Source organism: Dermacentor albipictus, chromosome 1 (genome assembly GCF_038994185.2).
Source record: "Dermacentor albipictus isolate Rhodes 1998 colony chromosome 1, USDA_Dalb.pri_finalv2, whole genome shotgun sequence".
Taxonomy (NCBI): domain Eukaryota; kingdom Metazoa; phylum Arthropoda; class Arachnida; order Ixodida; family Ixodidae; genus Dermacentor; species Dermacentor albipictus.
In genome coordinates, this window is record NC_091821.1 from 400,066,311 (window position 1) to 400,086,192 (window position 19,882).

General features: G+C 49.4%; 1 protein-coding gene across 7 annotated transcripts in view; it reads right to left on the bottom strand.

Moving 5' to 3' along the window:
- Window positions 1-1,012: 1,012 nt before the first annotated feature.
- The window catches only part of LOC135918744 (sodium channel protein PaFPC1-like), an 81,907-nt gene continuing 63,037 nt past the window's right edge, over window positions 1,013-19,882 (bottom strand). For all 7 annotated transcript variants that reach the window (XM_070532105.1, XM_070532103.1, XM_065452408.1 and 4 more), the window contains 4 exons: window positions 13,202-13,457; window positions 11,269-11,473; window positions 6,424-6,633; window positions 1,013-2,123 (listed from right to left, as the gene is read on the bottom strand). In XM_070532105.1, coding sequence (XP_070388206.1) covers window positions 1,764-2,123; window positions 6,424-6,633; window positions 11,269-11,473; window positions 13,202-13,457 — 1,031 coding nt within the window. In that variant the 3' untranslated portion in view covers window positions 1,013-1,763. The remainder of the gene's footprint in view (window positions 2,124-6,423; window positions 6,634-11,268; window positions 11,474-13,201; window positions 13,458-19,882) is intronic.

A 19,882-nucleotide genomic window follows, 5' to 3' on the forward strand; every position in this document is an offset into this window, starting at 1 on the left:
TCAGCGCCCGACATAACTCGACGCTCGGAGAGGCACGTAATCAGTTCCGCATCGGCGCTTGGAATTAACAGTCCGTGCTTCATCGCTGTGGAGTAGGATTTACGGAGCCTGTCCTTGTCATGATCTTGCAGCCGAACGGCGGGCTAGGAGGACCGAGATGCAACGGAAGCGCTGTCTAGAACAACTTGGGTCTACCGATCCCGAAGTCGTCGCTAAACTCCAAGCCCGGGCCGAGCATGCTCGGAAATACATTCGGGGTAGACGTGTCCATGGAGGCTCCCGAAGAGCATGCAGCTCGACCAGCGACAAGACGAGCTTACCGTCCTGCCCAGTACCGTGCCCAAGTCAACGCGGAGTGGGCTGAGTGTGCTAAAACATAAGATAAATAACTAAACGAACAATAAGATAAGCAGTTAGACAAACAATAATAAAATAATTAGATAAAATGACCGCATAAATGAGAGAAAGTAAGCTCACGCGAAATACGGCTCAATTCGTTCAACGAGGGTCGCTGTTTATTTTTATGTCATCATTCTCCCTTAACACTTTCATCACGGCATGGACATTAAATTGCGCAAGAGGCTGAGTTGCACTCATCGAGCTTCATTGTTCTTATTTATATCACAGGTGCATGGTGACACTTCCGTCAAGAATGTGTAGAAATGTAGTCGAGACAGCGTGTATAAATTGACAGCAAGAGAGAAAGCGTAGAACTCGTGCGGATGCGAAAGGGCGTTGTTATGAAATCATGGTTATCACAATGCCTCATGAAGCTAACAGTAATGGTGAATACACAGCAAACATTCTGCTGTAAAGCAAGTCTTAATCACAATTTTTAAAAAGAAGATAGAAAGGTGCAGGCTGCTGTCACCCCGCACCTAATGCACGTCTCTTCTTCAAAGATCAGCAGCCTTACGGTGCGAAAAAAATAAAGGGGGGGGGGGGTAGGGGCAGGGAAGAGATTTCTCCGGCTGCTACAAACAATAGTAGTACATCGCACTAGAACAGTATATTGCACAAAAGAGACAGTTTTTTTTATTGCTGGGAATGACACGGAAACAGAATCGAAACACTGCTGAACTGCAACCGAACATTAACGCGCTTATGAGAGCAAAAGGAACATAAACACAAGCCCCGCACGGTTTATTTTTCTTCAACGAGACTGGACAATCGTGTTTCGGCCACTTCACAGCTTCCCACTGGAGGAGCGATGCCATTGATTGCATTTTAAACACCCTAACTGAAACGGAAAGAACGCTCTTGAGCTCTCGTCAACATTTAGGCGCATAAAAAAAAAGAAGAAAATGTTTAGAGAATTCTAATAGCATGATATCAAGAGACAACTTGCCCTACAAGAGAGAAGACAAATAAGAGAAAGAAAAAGAAATCGGAAGCTATGGCGGAACTTTGAAACACTTTAGAAGTCAGCCTAACAGACAGCCTTACACTGCAAGAGACAATCGAATAATCTAATTTAACAACAACAAAGAAAAAAATAAAGGAAGGCTCGCGCCGAGCAATACGGCCTACAAAAAGTCACAAATACATACAAAGTCGCGCTGGCGCTGTCATTCCACCACACACACACAAAAAAAGAACAATAAAGAAAGAAAGAAAGAGCGCAACGGCCAATGTCTCGCTATAGTTCCACGAGCCAGTCTCCCCGGCTCGCGATAACGTTCTTCACGCGACGGCCGCTCGGTTCGAAGCACCGCAGGCGCGACTTCTCGGCCCGTACGACGCCGCGGGGCGCCCGGCAGGCTTCACCAGTACTGCAGGTTGGTCTGGGTGAGCAGGAACAGCGGGAACGGCTGCAGGCGGTTGGCCAGCGTGACGGTCCGTCGCAGCCGGTGGGCGCGCCACGCCCGCTGCACGGTGCACGCCGCGCGCTCGAGCCGCAGCCGCTCGCAGCCGCGCACGAAGAACTCGGCCAGCACGTGCGCGGCGCGCTGCTCCTGCTGGCGCTGCATGGTGCCCGACACGGGCCGCATGTCGGGCCGGCGCAGCTCCGGGTAGGCGGCCGCCGCTTCCGCGTCCAGGCTGCGCTGCAGGGGCTCGCACAGGGGCTCGTACACGTTCATGCGCACGCGCAGCAGCGACTGCAGCAGGTGCACGTAGTGGACCTGCGAGCACGCGCGCCGAGGTCGCGGGACTGGTGTAGCGCCGTTCTTTTTGCCTAATGGTCAAGCAAAAAAAAAAATTGGCTGAAGGCTTAGCTTGGTTAAGCCTGGAAGATTGCGAAAGCAATATACCCTTGGCTGCGCCTTGGTTCGGCTGATGGTGTGGACATGGTTGCCCTTGTTAATGGCTATACATCATCCGACATAGCGCAAGGCAGCGCGCCGACCACTGCGAGGAGCCGAGCTGTAGCCCCATTTATCCTCCTAGCGTGACGTCACACCAGTGAGCGCCCTCTCTCGGTAGCGCCGCAGCAGCGGTGCGCAAGGCTTCGCCTCCACCATCGATGCCGCGAGCTGGGGCCCCGTCTCTCGGTCTGGCGTGACGTCACATGGTCACGTGACACGCAGCTGTGTAAGGAGGCGCCACGACCACCGATGGGCCGAAAGTGTGAGCAGTATTGCTTTCGCAATAAAAACACGTTTTGGAGAGCATAATTCAGGTCTAGCTTCAGTATAGCGTAGTTATAGAGGGGCCCCCTTCGCGCAGAATTTGACGTTTCGGGTACGAGCGGGAGCACCACACAACGAAGCTCGCAAACATGGCCGTTTCTGACACCGAAACGTTAGATAAAGCTCCGCAATTACTGCTCGGCGGAAGTGACGCATGATCGGCCCGAGCGCGGCTGGCTGCGACGCGCTGAGAAAAAGAATCTCGGAATTGGCGTGCTGAGACTAATGTCATAGCAACAATAACCAAGTGCGCGCATTGTACTGCTTAGGTGCTGTTTAAACCCTGCTAACAAAGAAAACTATATGCAATTGCCAGCCTTGCCGTTCTGCCAACATTGCTTTAGTGGTACGCAATACTCATATATAACAAATTTGGCTAAAGTGAAATATTGTTACAGTTGGTGTGCGCGCTGTCCTCGCCATGTTTCTTAAAAGCAGTTCGGTGTTTAACACATTCAGATCTAACTCTCTTTACGACAGGATTTCTAGCTCGTAAACACGTAAATTGGTCATGAACGTTGCTAAGTGCACGTGATGTTTAGTAAGCGACACTCACACTATTGTTACGTGTCAATACAACGATGAGCATTCCTTAGACGTTTACCATGAGGTAATCCTCTCATCAGCGCGCGCCTAGACGACGCTGGGGCTCGGAATAGACCATGACGCACAAAGAGGCTCACTTCCAGGCGACAACAGCCGTCGCCCTCTATAGAAGCGGTGATTACCGCGAAGATCACTCTACCCGAACCTGACCCTGACAAACTGAACTAATTGATTAAAGGGGCCAACGTGGAAAGCTACCGTGGGAACAGCGTCGACCTCGGATTCCCAGATTGCTTGCTACGCGCTTGCGCCGTACGCTGGGGCGAAGGAGCAACAACAGGAGGCGGAACGGTGCGACATCGTGGCAGGGATATTGCGACCATTTCGACGATTGTGATTGGCCGAGACACAGTCATCAGATTCCCTAGTCTAGTGTCCTAGGGAAGACGACGTTATTAAAGGACCTTTGGGGCAATGAGGAGAGGTGGTGCTGACGTCTGATGTGAACGTCTGATGTGAACTCAGACGTTTAATATTCTCCTACACGGAGTGGACTTCCGTATCTGGAGTCAGTGCAGATAAAGCAAAATAAACCCCTTTTTCCTTCATTCTTACTACCGGCCGTACTAATCAATGTGCCGGGAAGATTCCTGACTCATAACGCCACCTCGAGCCACAACACATTTGTTTTACTGCGTCATCAAGAGCGCTCACCAACTTAAAACCGGTAGAAGAGTACGCATTTGGGCTGGTTGGTTCATGATTACGAGCAATAAAAACAGCGCTAAACGACAGGACGAGTGAAGGGACACAGAGAACAGCGCTGACTAACAACCAAAGTGTCTTTATTCTTTCAGTCAGTCTTTATTCTTTTTTCGCGCACTTTATCCAGGAATCTGACCAACCTTCGTCAAAGCCGGTCAACGAAAACGAAAACAAGCAGTCGTGGCTGCGAGTAGGTTTACGGCGCCACGATACGACAGACACTGCAGACTGCGTGCGGCCACAGACAAGACGACGACGACGTGCCAATCAGCTGTGCTCTGGCTGGCCTAATTTAATACTTAAAATCTGGTGTTTTACTTGCTTGCCAAAACCGTGACGCGATTACGAGGCAGTCTCGGGACTCCGGATTAACTTGACCACCTGGGGTTCTTTAACGTGCACACAACGCACGGCACATGGGCGTCTTCAATTGCGTTATTCTTCACCGCGATTGGATGAGACAAGCTTAATCACTCTAGCCACGCTGCGCAAACACAGATAAATAATTTCGGTAAGGAACACGGATAGAGAGCGGGGGGTGGGGGGGAAACAGAAAAAAAAAAAACTCGCACCCCTCCCGCAGTTGCTGCGCGAGTTCGTCTTGTTAGCCGATGCGTTTGGCTTTCAGTTCCGTTTAATGCAACTTGCGAAGAAGTGTTGCCTCCTTCACCAGATTTTCTCCTGGGCAACTGGAAACCATAAACAACACGGGCGGAAACCACAAACAACACCGCCCATGTTGTTTATGTGTTCTCTCCCGCTGGCCCCGTCTTTATTTGCGGTCAATATGATATGCAGCAAACACCAACTAGGCCAAACTGAAGTCCTTCTGGAACTGGAAACCAGATACGCAAAGGAAACACAAGCAATTAAATGTGGCAGCCTTTTTTTTTTCCCTTATTAGCTTCTCGTTTTCTTTCAGGGAGGGGGGCAGGTATCACGCTGCGCTCGAGAGTGCACGGTGCAATTTCCTGCGCCTTGCCCAGACGTGACGTCATCATCGTCACCGTCGTCATCCCTCCTCCTCGCAACAGCGAAGGCCCCGAGGGCGGTCCATAAAAAGGGGCATCCACATAGCACAAACACATATGCAACCATCCATGGAAAATATTACAGGCAGTCGAAAGCATCTTCAAAGAAAAAAAAAGAAATGGACTCGGCAAGAGCTGAACGAAAAAATGTACAAGGCAGCACAAGAAGAATCATTATGAGACCGGTCACCATGCCCGCGGCTAGAAATAAAATAAAAAAAAAATAACATGCACGTTACTGAATATGCACAAACATATCTTCTTCACAATCTCTCGTTTAGAAGTCTGTGGATCCTTAAGCGACCTGCACAGATCTCCGAACTTTCAGGCTATTATTTCTTTAAAACGGTTCGCCACCTGTTTTGTGGCCATGTCTTCGTGCTTTTTAGAAAGCCGTTCTTTAGGCTTTTGGCTAAATTCGGGCTTCATTAGTGAGCAGACTCGCACCCGCTGCGGTATATATAGTTATACAGTGGCCATGGCACTGCGTTGCGGCCCTCGAGGTAGCGGGTTCGGTGCCGACCGCGGCGGCCGCATTGGGACGAAACAGAAATGCGAAAGCGCTGGTGCACTTAGGTTTAGGTGTGCATTAAATAGCCCCACGTGGCCAAAACTGACCCGCGGAGTCCCCAGTTATACGGCGTGCCTCGTAATCCTTGATCGTGCTTTCGGTGCCTAACAACCCAGACCTTAACATTTTTCATTCCCGGTAAATAATCTCCACAAAGTGGATTGTCCAAACTTACGAGTTTCTATAAAAAAAAGTGTTTTTTCGAGCGTGAAAGGAGCCCGCGAATACACACAATATGCTCGAGCGGCCAGATGGGAGGGGGGCGGGGGGGGGGCGCAATTTTGCGTGTATTCGCGGGTTCCTTTCACGCTCGGAAAAACACTTTTATATATGTAGCGCGTATTTACCAATGGAAAACTGTATCGGGAGTGTTTCGTGTTGCTCTACAATTTTCTCATTTACACTTTTTATATTATTTAAAATGTTTGAGAAGTTGGTTAGTTATTTAGGACTAATTATGAAATTAGGCAGAATGCAATAAAATAATATGATTATCTCCAAGTGATGGCAAACAACATCACGTTGGTTCTGTCCAGCTGCGTGGCATTCGCATATTTTTAAATGTTGGTGCAGAGTAGTTGGGACACCCTGTGTGTGTATATATATATATACATATTCCCCGATAAACATTCCGGTTACATGAGCTGCAGCTTGCCGGAAAGCGCGTCAGACGCAGTCGGAGATTTTCGAATGCAATCGGCGTTCCGCTCTCAACGAGAAGCTGAAGCGTTCTCTAACTTTTTTTCATCATGCCTCTTCCCGCGACCAGACGGGACTCCGTCAAACCATGGATTACTCGTGCTCCTCTACCACGCGAACGACTTCCCGCACTTCACATTCCCGCTGTTAACGCTTTGAGAGGAAGCGTGTAACGTCTCACCCTGTCGCCGCTGAGCAAGGGCACGTCCATGATGGCCAGCGCCAGCGTGTTTGGCCGCGGCAGCCGCAGGGGACGCGGCAGCGAGTCCAGCAGGCTGGGCAGCGCGGCCAGCGGCAGCGTTCGCCGAGCGCCCACGTCGAGCCGAGCCCAGGCGGCCGCGAAGTCCACCAGGTCAGCGTCCGACAGCCCGCTCAGCTCCGTGTTGAGCGCCTGCACGCGAACGCGGGTGGTGTCGGGAGTCCCGACGGAAAACTCGCGATGCGTGCTTCTTCGTAGGGTGTGCCGCTGGGCTCGTTGGTTAGACAAACATATAGAGAAGGCGCGCTTCTGGGCAACGGCAAGAGGTGACCAGCACGGAACTCTTGATGTCGCCGTATGGGCGTTAATGATAAGGCTAAATGTTTGCACGCTTCGGGTCTCCGTGAAAGCGCTCTATTTAGCGCTGCTGAAGCACTTAGTCTACCCGTTTAACATGCTTTGCTAATGTCTTGCGCACCGGGTCTGAAGGTGAGACGATAATTTTTGGAGTTATTTTCTTTAGGTGAAACGCCCGAACGTACGGTGTCGGCGCACGGAACAAATGATAGTGATGATTATAGTGTTTGGTGGCGCAAGGGCCAAGTATGAACAGAGAGCGCCAGGCCAATGATAGTGAGATCAAAGTGAAGCGATAAAATACGAGCAATGGATATGACAGGGCTGTAAAGGGGCCTAAAAGATGGTGACTGTAAAGTGCGTGACAGCTACATGTAATAAAGCTATGACAATGACTATGAAGCGTGCCAAGGACGCGAAAGATGCATTATGAAAGAAATACAATGTGCTAAAATTGGTCATAGGATTGAAATTCGGAAAAGCGCTACTGCCGTAACAGAGCCCTTGAAGCGCAAGGGCCTGAAGGCGTGCGCTGTACAAGTACTACTATCACAGCAGCGTCATCTGGATAGAAGATGCGCTACGACACTATTGGCCTATTAACATGCAAGACCACATTGTTCAAGAAACCTAGGACAGCTTCGGTGGTAAAAAGCAGTTCTTTATAATAATTACGAAGAAACATACCGGGAGGGAAAGGGAGAGAATACCGGTATGCTAGAGGAAAATGCTTTCTGGTTGTAATCCTTCGAACGCTTTATTTATTTATTTACTTACTTATTTATTTATTTGTAATACAATTAGCTTAAACCACTTCAGTTCGGCGGTCAGTAGAACCACAGTCACGCTTGTACCAACACTGACTGCGTTCGTTCGCAGCGAGTGACAGCGTGTGGCGTTTGTAGAGTGCTGCGTTGACCATGAAGAAGATGAGAGCGCCGACTACGCTCACCTGGAAAAAAAGTCGTAGCTTCGCCCAAAAGGAGAGGCATCGATTGCGATAGCAAATTAGGAGACATATATAAGCAAACATATTAGGTTTACCGGTTAGGCTTTAACTCAGGAAGAGGACCTTAGTGTTGAAGCAATGAACGACAATCTTGTGGACATCATTAAGGAGTGTGCAATGGAAGTCGGTGGTAACTCCGTTAGGCAGGATACCAGTGAACTATCGCAGGAGACGAAAGATCTCATCAAGAAACGCCAATGTATGAAAGCCTCTAACCCTACAGCTAGAATAGAACTGGCAGAACTTTCGACGTTAATCAACAAGCGTAAGACAGCTGACATAAGGAAGTATAATATGGATAGAATTGAACATGCGCTCAGGAACGGAGGAAGCCTAAAAACAGTGAAGAAGAAACTAGGAATTGGCAAGAATCAGATGTATGCGTTAAGAGACAAAGCCGGCAATATCATTACTAATATGGATGAGATAGTACAAGTGGCTGAGGAGTTCTATAGAGATTTATACAGTACCAGTGCCACCCACGACAATAATGAAAGAGAAAATAGTCTAGAGGAATTCGAAATCCCACAGGTAACGCCGGAAGAAGTAAAGAAAGCCTTGGGAGATATGCAAAGGGGGAAGGCAGCTGGGGAGGATCAGGTAACAGCAGATTTACTGAAGGATGGTGGGCAGATTGTTCTAGAGAAACTGGCCACCCTGTATACGCAATGCCTCATAACGTCGAGCGTACCGGAATCTTGGAAAAACGCTAACGTAATCCTAATCCATAAGAAAGGGGACGCCAAAGACTTGAAAAATTATAGACCGATCAGCTTACTGTCCGTTGCCTACAAACTATTTACTAAGGTAATCGCAAATAGAATCAGGAACACCTTAGAGTTCTGTCAAGCAAAGGACCAGGCAGGATTCCGTAAAGGCTACTCAACAATAGATCATATTCACACTATCAATCAGGTTATAGAGAAATGTGCGGAATACAACCAACCCTTATATATAGCTTTCATTGATTACGAGAAAGCATTTGATTCTGTCGAAACCTCAGCAGTCATGGAGGCATTACGGAATCAGGGGGTAGACGAGCCATATGTAAAAATACTGAAAAATATCTATAGCGGCTCCACAGCCACCGTAGTCCTCCATAAAGAAAGCAACAAAATCCCAATAAAGAAAGGCGTCAGGCAGGGAGATACGATCTCTCCAATGCTATTCACAGCGTGTTTACAGGAGGTATTCAGAGACCTGGGTTGGGGAGAAATAGGGATAAAAGTTAATGGAGAATACCTTAGTAACTTGCGATTCGCTGATGATATTGCCTTGCTTAACTCAGGGGACCAACTGCAATGCATGCTCACTGACCTGGAGAGGAAAAGCAGAAGAGTGGGTCTAAAAATTAATCTGCAGAAAACTAAAGTAATGTTTAACAGTCTCGGAAGAGAACAGCAGTTTAGAATAGGCAGCGAGGCACTGGAAGTCGTAAGGGAATACATCTACTTAGGGCAGGTAGTGACTGCGGATCCGGATCATGAGACAGAAATAATCAGAAGAATAAGAATGGGCTGGGGTGCGTTTGGCAGGCATTCTCAGATCATGAACAGCAGGTTGCCATTATCCCTCAAAAGAAAAGTGTATAATAGCTGTGTCTTACCAGTACTCACCTACGGGGCAGAAACCTGGAGGCTTACGAAAAGGGTTCTACTCAAATTGAGGACGACGCAACGAGCAAAGAAGAAAGATGAAAGAAGAATGATAGGTGTAACGTTAAGGGATAAGGAAAGAGCAGATTGGGTGAGGGAACAAACGCGAGTTAATGACATCTTAGTTGAAATCAAGAAAAAGAAATGGGCATGGGCAGGACATCTAATGAGGAGGGAAGATAACCGATGGTCATTAAGGGTTACGGACTGGATTCCAAGGGAAGGGAAGCGTAGCAGGGGACGGCAGAAAGTTAGGTAGGTGGATGAGATTAAGAAATTTGCAGGGACAGCATGGCCACAATTAGTACATGACCGGGGTTGTTGGAGAAATATGGGAGAGGCCTTTGCCCTGCAGTGGGCGTAACCAGGCTGATGATGATGATGATGATGATGATGATGATGATGATGATTATGATGATGATGATTAGGTTTATAAGCCGTGCAATCTTGCAAACATTCGCTTACTAACTAAATTAACAAGCATGGTGTCACGCGCGCACAGGTAAACATGAACATATCGTGCTTGATGACCGCGGAAACTCCCTGTGAAATCGCTGGAGTGAGTAAGCGCGGCAGCAGCAGCGAGCGAATCGACCTTCGTGCTGTCCTCCACTGCAAGTGAACTAAACGTCGAAAGCTACCGGCACTGCGCGTACTTTGTCCACATCGCAGGTCGCTTTGAAGATCAGGCCCGCGCGGGCGCGCACTTTGTCCATGTCGATCGCTTGCAAGATACAGCCGCGCCGTAAGCAGCATCCGCCGCAGTAGAACGTCCCCCCTACTCCCTCCCTCTCTCCCTCGCGGCCCCTCTCATGCCTCACACAGGGCGGGGGGGGGGGGGGGCTGCGAGAAGATGGCGCGAAGACGAAAGCATGTGCGAAGGAGTGAGCGGGAAAGAAGGCGAGCGAAGGGAGAAAATGGAGATAAACCTACGCCCGCTGTCCCCGTTCCACGAAAGAGTTCAAGATTAGAGACGTTTAGCTTGTACGCTATTACGGGAGCACTTTGGGCGGATTACCGGATGGTCGGGGCGTAAACGTGAGCGGTGAAGCCGCCTGGTGTTGTAGAGCTCAACCAGACAAACGCATAGCTAAAACTGCAGTAACTCACCATATTCTGCTTCGCCACTCGTGCAAATTTTTGGCAGCGGCGTAATTGTGAACACGATTACGCCACTGTCGAAAATTTACGCCAGCAGCTAAGCAGAATACAGTAATTAGCTCTGTGTTTGTGTGGTTGAGCTTTGCGCCACCAGCTGGCGCTACCGATCGGGCCGCTCACCTTGACGGCCCCGCTAAACCGGAAAACCGCCCGCGCTTGCCCGAATACCGAACACGCTAAAGGTCTCTATTGTCCGTAAAACGTATTACCGTTCGCGAATACCGGGCTAACATTGCGGTGTACGACAAGCAACCGCGCTGGTTGCGACATATTGTAATGCGGAGTTTAAGTAGAGATCACAGAAAGCTAATAATTTAGTGATCTATACCATATTCTACTTAACTGCTGGTGTAAAGCGTCGGTGGACACATAACGACTACCGTGCAGTCCTTTTATTATCTTTTTTTTTCTTCGACGAGAACAAACACTAAACGCAAAAATCTTCCAAACGCGCTGTAGTTGTACGAAGCGTCACATGATGTTGCTACCAGCATTGCTACTTTGTTGTCCAGTAGCCTAGTAATCCATGAATGGTTGGAAGTTTGCGGACACGTTACAGCTCTGCAATGTGTCCCTGGGCAAACACACTGAGCAGCGCCCTCGAGCTCCACCCACCGTTCTCCCTCTCTGTATACGTATACATACCTGTTCGTATCCGGCCAGCAATACGGCGACGTACGAGTTGAAGATGATGAAGTTGGAGATGAACAGGTAGGAGACGAGGTAGGCGACCGCGAGGCCCTTGCCGGCCGGCAGCAGCCAGCCGAGTACCTCGTTCCACGCACTCGTCGTCGATAGCCGGAAGAGCAGCAGAAGCGCGCGCCAGAGCTGTCCGAAGTTCACCAGGCCACTGCGCGGGACAAGCCAAGTCCTTCCTGTCAGTCGATCTCAACAGTCCTCGACGGTTATTTCCGCTAAGAGATTCCTATTCGCCAAACTTCTCTTCAGTAACCTCGATTCGTCATCACAGAGATGATAATGTCACTGCCATCTCTGTGCCGCGAATCGTCACTACAGCGCCAACTTTAGTCAGTGAGGGAATGCTTTAACGGGCGAAAGCTTCTGTGAACGCTGGGCCAGAACAGCACTGAAGCACACACTAAGCGCAGCCCAAGACTGCGGTGAAATGTAGCGCAAAGTTTTCACGAGAAAGCTTCCCACGCGCGATGACCGTTTCTTTAGAAGTGGAAGTGAACATCGAGTCTAAGGTTGCTGCGTTAAGTTAAAGGTTATGCTTTTTTTTTCGAGTGCACGCCTCTAGTTAGTCCACGACGCTGCATTTCGATTCAGCGTCTGCCACAGCTCGGTGAATGTACAGTGCAAGCACATCGAGATGCAAGCGCTCCAAGTCGTCATATGCGCTCGCTCGAATGCAAGCTTGTCTCGAAACTACACCCGATTCTTTGAAGAGCCCAGATGCCACGTCGAAATGCAATGCCACAACCTGCGCCCGCATGTCCTTACAAGGCAGACTATTTAAATAATATTTTTAAATCAGAATAAATTCTATTTTCCACTTTGGGGCAGCAAAGTCAGTCATGAGTGTACAGCATTCAAAAGGATGTAAGAATGCGCTCTTCAGCCAAAATATAAGCGTTAGCAAGCAGGCGCTCTAACTCCCAGGTCAGCGAAATACGCAGATTACTCAGTCGGCATTATCGCTCGCGTTGAGATGAACGCTTCAATGTCCTTTGTATTACACACTGTTAAGCTTTACAGCCGACATCTATAGTCGGCCCATAAGAGCCAATGTCATCTTTAGTCTGGCACACACTTTAATCACAGGAGTAGCACGACTGCTTGATAGCGTACATAGCGAATAAAAGAAAGCAAACGTTCCAGTGTGCTACTGTCTGGAGTCGAGGGAAGCTGCGTCTGTGCGCAAGCAGGCACAAATAACGCGCTACAGTATTTCACCACGAATCCGCCAGCTTCCGTCATAATCCTCTTTTTATTTGCTGTGCAGCGCACATTACCTTCGCTTACCTGCAAAGCAAGAAAGCCTGCATTCCCTGGCCCCTGGGTAGCTGTATACACAATTTAAATAAAACGTCGCACCGAAGTGGAAGTCGCCTCTGATATATCAGCTGACCAGTAGCGCACGCGAGCGCACGCTCACGAGAATGGACGCTGCGTGCCGCTTCTGTGCACAGTGTCGAGCTCAATCGAGAGTGTCATTTCGCGTCTCGTGAGATGCCGCTCTGGTGGTGCTAGATTGTTCGGTAACACTGCATACAGGAGGATCAGCGTAGTGAGGCGTGGAAACGGGCAAGACAATAAGATCCCTTTCCTCACCCATCGTCGATGCGTTCGTTTGGCACAGCGCGTTAACCACGTTGCAGTTATTATGCCCGACAACATTTCTAAGGTGTATACTGTTCGTTTGTATCGGTAAGTGCACGGAACACATTTCCGGGCGGCGCAGTTACCTCTAAGCTCGAAACCGGCTCGCATACGCGAGGCGACGACGCAAAACGCGTCGGAAATACGTTCCATATGGTTGGCTGTATATACACAGCGTAGAACGTTGTTACTACGAGCCGCTATGCGCTTGCGAGGCACCTTGCGAAGTATATACCTGTAGCTGTCGTCGGAGCGGAGGGTCCCGAACAGCGAGACTCCGAGCACGCCGTAGACGAACATGACGAGGAACAGCAGCAGGGCGATGTTGATGAAGGCGGGCACCGAGGCCGCGAATATGAGCACCAGCTGGCGCACGCCTCGCACCGACACCAGGCTGCGGAAGACGCGCAAAATGGCCAGCGTGCGGAGCCCCCGCAGCAGGACCCACTCGGGCCGGGACTGGGACACGCCGGACAGGAGGACGACGTCGCCTGCACACGGCGGGGCCGGTATGTATCAGAAGCTTGATGTGGGTGAGTTGGTTATGCATACTTGATGAAATGAGCGCTGCGAAGACGCGGACGAAAGAACACACGCCTTGTCTGTCGTACATGTGTTCTTTCGTCCGCGTCTTCGCAGCGCTCATTTCATCAAGCCGGTATGTATACACGCCGGGCGGTGCGTGCTAAACGCGCAAATGCGCGCGAAGCATCGGCACTGTTGACTTTACAAACTAGACGCGTGGGACACGAACGAGGCACGTCCCGAACAAGAAGTACGCTTAAAAAGACTGACTTAAAAAAGAAGGCACAGAGCCTGAAAGATAAGCGAAGTCTGGTGGACCAGGCCCGGGCTGCGGCATTAGCCAACGGCTTTCTGGACAAGAGAGCCGCCCACCTATAGGGAGATGGAAGAACACTTTCTCGCTGTTTCTCACAATTAACGTTCATTCCTCCTCCTCTTCGAAGTTTCTTCCTAAGTCCGTATAATGTTGATTGTGATGGCAAATTACGAATACGAATACGTACGAATACGAAGTAAGGGTCGCAGTTCTATAGGTCGCATAAGTTGCAGTAAACATTCGCTTGTTATTCAATTACCAAGCACGGTGTCACGCGCTCAACGCACAAACGTGAACAAATCTCACTCGATGTCCGCGTACACACTCACTGTCGAAAGATGGCGCGCTGAAGAGCGACATCAGCCGCGAGCGAACGCGTCGTGCTGCATCTGGCTTCAACACGTCTCTGAAACATTAGATTACTCAGAACTTCAAACGTTGGGACTTCAAGCATTAATTATACAGGGTGTTCCACGTAACTTGAGCCAGACTTTAAGAATATGCAGGTGCCACGTAGGTGGACAGAACCAAAGTGACGTTGTTTGCCGTCGCTTGGAGATACTCAGACTGTTGTTTACATTCCGCCTAATTGCGTAACTAGGCTTAATGAATTGATCAACTTCTCAACTATTATAGTTAGATGAAAAGTGTCAATGAGAAAATCGTAGAGTAACATGAAGAACTCACGATACAGCTTTTTGTTGCTAAACACGTGCCACATAAATGCGTTTTTCCGAGCGTGAAGGAAGCCCGCGAACACACACAAAATTGCTGCGCGACTGGCCGCTCGAGGCACTTTGCGTGCATTTGCGGGCTTTGCGTGCATTCGCCGAACGTTGGTTCCTTCGGGCTTTGCACCGCGTGCAGGGGAGAAATGTGTCGCGTTGATTTAGGAAATAATCAAGAATGGTTTCTGCCGTAACTTTTTCTTTTACATGTAACAGCAGCGAAAAGCACTTGACTTAACAAATTGGAAACAATATCTGTGCATTGGTGTTCACAGTGTTCGTACTCTCTAATTTAAAACACGTTTTCCTTGCACTCTTCCGAAAACTTGAAGAAAGCAGCGAGCTTCTTTTGGGAAAACGATCGCTTCATATCGCCATAGTAAGCACTTCGTGCACCGCTTTCGGCGGGTGCTGGTGGGTCAACGAAATAAAAGCCAAGCGAGTTATATTGACGTTTTTGCCGCGGCTCAGCGCTTTGGCCAGTGTTGGTTAACAGCGCTACATAACGCTAGAAATTAGACTCGTACATGGGCCGTGCATGATATCGGAAACATCTCACGCGATGTCTGCTCTGGCGTGCAAAATATCCGCGCGCAAACGGACATTTTCCTTTCTTTTTCTTTTTTTACAAAGGCAAACCTTAAGCACTCTCCGTGTAGTCGTTTTTATTTCCTCTGTCCACGCTCTTTGTCCTGGTAAAAAAGGCTCCCGATACTCGTATACGAAACTGGGCCACGCACGCGGAACTGAGTCACGCACGACAGCAAAAACGTTACGGTACCGCGGAAGGGACGGGGCAAGGGTCTCGGCCATTGCTAACGGCGGCCGCTTCCCGGGGCCCTCCCCCACATCTTGTCTTATTACGCGAGAGTAGGGCTGGCTCTGTGCTCCGCGAGTGCCGAGAAAAATCAAGTGCGGCAGAGGCTTCATGCTGCGATCACTCAGAAGCTCGTAAAACACGGCCCCCCGCCCCCGCATCGACCACAATCTGGTCCGTGACTCGCTGCTTTACGAGCGCTCGCGCGTCGACCGTATATATGTATTACCTGCGCGAAAGGATTCTGTGCGGCGATCGTGTCGCTGATCGGGCGGAAAGGTTCGCTGCTGTCACGTAGCCTTAGAGGAACTCTCAAGTCGATTTGTCAGTGGATAGTCGACATTCTTCTTTAGAAAGAGTAAGGCATAGCAAAGGCAAAAAAAAACAAGAAAAGAGAAAGGCCAAGGAAAGAAAGAGAATGAATGAATGAATGAATGAATGAATGAATGAATGAATGAACAGGAAGCGTTCTTCAGGTGAGCGCAAAATTAAATTATGGGGTTTTACTACGTGCCAAAACCAACAATATGGTCATGAGGCACGCCGAATTATTTCGGACCATGTGGGAATCCTTCAGCGTGCGCCCGATGCCCGGCATACGGGCGTTCTTGCATTTCGCCTTCATCGAAACGCGGCTGCCGCGGCCGGCGGCCGGGATCTGAACCCGCTCTGGCGAGCACAGGGTCGCGGGGTTCGAATGCAGGTGTTTTTAACGTTGAATAATTTTGATCGTTGAGGGATGTCGTTGCACTTTCGTCCCGACAGAGGACCATCGAGGCGCATTCGTGCCGCGGCCGTTGTTGAGTGTTCCCGCTCCACGGCGCATGCGCGGTATGCAAAAAACGACGAATCGAAATGGTTCGCACCGCCAACACTATACGCTCAATCGACACGGTGTACCAGGAGGAGGAGGAGGAGGAGGAAAAAACTTTATTTTGCAAAGGAATTTGGGACCTCCCAGGCCCCCTGGGTCCCCGCACGACCCCACTGCACTCAAACGTTCATGTTTAACATGTCCACGACGCTGGCAGCCCAGTTGGTGGCGATCTTCTGCCTTGCCGGGTCCGTGGAGCGTAGTGAGGTCTCCCGGTCCTCCCAGGTTTGGAGTGGTACCGGCCCGCCGGTGGGAGGAAAAGCCGGGAAGGCCAGGAGTACATGGGTGAGGTTTGCTTTCGGCGCATTGCACAGAGGGCAAGAAGGGGGGATGGGTTGGTAGTGGGATAGGAGGGATGGAGTATGTACCAGCTAGGGTCATTGGTTCTGCCTTGCGCTGCTCGCATTCGTGGGCGTCGTGCGCGCGCACACACATGTAAGTGCACCTGTTGAGCTGCTGTACCACTGACCGGATTGGAACGGGTGGTAAACGCCAAAAGCGGCCAACGTGCTCTGGTACTTCACTTGTCCGGACGCGGGTGGACGCCAACGGTTTCCCGTCGGTCTCATCTCGTGCGCCATGTATCTAGGTGCGACGCCTCGTCACGCTAGCGTCGTGAGACGCCTGGCATAGCATGCTCGGGCGCTGTTTCTTCTGCACAGCAGGAGTCGTATTGCGTGCTTTTTTCGCGCACGCATGTTGCACCAGGGTGTATCTAGAACACCGCCCGAGAAGCGCAATGCTAAACCTTGCTGTCATGCAGTGTCAATGCTTCACACTCCGGGCGAAACTGGCAGATTTTTTTTTTCAGAGAATGATCAAGTGGCAGAACGTAGCTCTCGTGAGATGGCATGATTATGTAACACGCTTCCTCGGCCTGACTTGTGCAAAAAGCGTGCTTGTTTAGTTCCTCTAAGCCTTCTGCACACACGGAAGAACCCGCGGCCTAATTCAATAGCTCACCGCAGGGTCACGTGGTGTGCCTGGCCCGGCGATCCCGTCTCATGAAAAGGTAACTTATTCACCGGTGCAATGGTAGCATTTAGCTTTAGCGTACCTTTCTTTAAGTTCACGAAGATATCGTAATGCATCAGGGAACATATTTTGCTTATACACTCATGACGTTGAACACAAAACACAACCGGTAAGAACAAAATTGCCGCATTTATGCTCTTGTAAAACGTCCGTAGTTTCTCTAGCCTCCTGGAGAGTTCTCAAGTATTATGATTGATGTGATGCGTGACTTTAACATGTGCAATAATAATTCTTCCGGTAATAACTCTTGTCTTCAAAAAATAATAAAACAGACGGCTGTAGAAACCATGTTGAAAAGTAGTTTCCGTTCCCCAATGTCAGCTGAGGCCTGGTGAACACTACAGAAACTCTGCAAAGAGGTATATGCGAGAAGCACGTGGTCGGCGATGGCCCCAGTCTGTATGACCATAGCACGGTCGTAGCCTTTCTTGCTCGTTTCTTAGGCCCGACGAGAACGTCCGTCTGACGCTTCTTCTGAGTGTGCAGCCTAACTCTGTCTATCAGATCAAGAACCATTTATTGAAGCCTTCCGACGCGTCCCTGCGTTTGTGAACTTGAATTGAATTGAATTGAATTGAATTGAATTTTTATTCTCCTTGAACAAATACACAAGGAAGGAGTAGCCACAAAAAGCTACTGGGATTAGTAGCTTTTGTTCGTTCCAAACGTGAGCGTTTTTGTTCGTTCCAATGAGCGTTCCAAACGGCTCAATGCGGGAAGCGGAAAGAGCGGAAAGGATGATTCCTTACGTGTTATATGCCTACGTTTTTTTTTAGTTCTGACCTGTTTATGCGCTTGAGTGATTTAATAGATCCAGTCGGAAACACCGTATCCATGATGCGTTTTCAGCTACTACCAATCGCTTCCGGCGCTTGCAGTGCACGGCGCCATAGCCTTCGAGATTGGCTCCCGTTACCCAGAAAAAACTGTCGCCGGCTGTGCGATTTGGACACAGCCCATCGTTCCGGGGGGGGGGGGGGGAGGGGGGGGGTTCAAGCTGCCACACGCGAAGAAGAGCGTACGTTGCCTGAGGCCACGCCAATCCGACCAACACACTGACATGGAGACCTGCCTGTGTGTTACCATAGCGAAGGATCCGCGTTGGTGGTCTTCACTTCTCAATATTGCGAACCATTTTCGATAAGACCACAGAAGTAACGAAGTTCACTATATTATTCACTTCTTGCGAAGAGGGGGCAAACAGATCAGAAATTGCTACTCGTTTAGCCTGAAGGTGGGGGCTGGGCACCCTAACCGTACACTCTATCACGAGAAGATTAGAGGCTGGTATATGCGGTTTTTTTTGGACATTACTGGAGCGGATGACAACGTGAACCGCAACATTTCGTGGTATATTCTGGAAGGGCAAACCTTGATAATAATAATAATAATAATAATAATAATAATAATAATAATAATAATAATAATAATAATAATAATAATAATAATAATAATAATAGATCAACACCAACTAGCCAGTTTCATCCCGGCTCCTTACGATGGACGCGCTGACGACTGTTAACGTCATATGCCGAAAATACGCAAGAAAAACGCGTCCCATGTAGTTGCCCGTTGTGGGTGAGATACGACACAGGAGCGACGAAGGGGCGATCGACGGCACTTTGACGGTCACCGTACCACCGCCACCGCCGCCTCCGGTGGGGGAAAGGGGGAGGGGGCACTGGGGCAAACACGCCGGTGAGGGCAGCACACCTGGCCGTCCGCGGGCCGTCCGATCGATCTGTTTAATGACAGCCGCCGCTGCGCCGCCATCAATATTGTAGCGAGCGTTTGCTTGCCTCCCCCCTTCCCCAACGGCCCGAAGGACGCTACTGTGGGCGTTTATAGGCGGAGAAACCGAGTCTGAACACAACGCTCGACGACGGTCCTGATTGCGGACTCCTCCCCACCTCCGCAAACGTTGATGGCGGCGGCGAGTGAAGAGCCACTTTCCACGCGCCACTCTCGTATTCATAGCGGGCGAAGGTCAGTTTAAACTAATTACGGGAATCTAAATGTGAATTCTGTTCTGCGTGCTGTACAATTCACTGCCTCGAAACCTAACAAGCGCAAGAAAAAAGGGGAATGAAACTACCAATCGTTTATATTGGCAAATATAGAAAACACATTTAATACTCCATTATCGGGAGAAACTATCTCATCGGAAAATGTTTTTTTTAACAGTGTGATTGTGCCCTGCTTGCTATTATATGCACTGGCGTATAACAATTCTTTTTGTATTCCAATGTCGTTCTGTTGTATGCTTGTAGCAATTACACACACGTGCCTGCTCTATTAGTATAGGGTATTAATTAAATGAACCTCTCTCGCAACATTTAGATGAATTCCGACTTCAGTCAGCGATCACAACTTTTCAATAAAAAAACTGAATGATCGACAAGGCAGAGGTTCTCACCTTTATTATGAATTCAGTAATATCTAATGGAACGCGCATTGCGTCAAGACATAACGAGAACAAAAAGCTGTCGAACACTCTAAAACAAAATGACACCCTTTGGGTCACATCTTGCCACACAACGATAATCGTCATGTCCTGCTCGCATTTCCTTACTTTAATACTGCGAGCCCGATATTTCCAAGTCACGAACGGCATGGGAGTT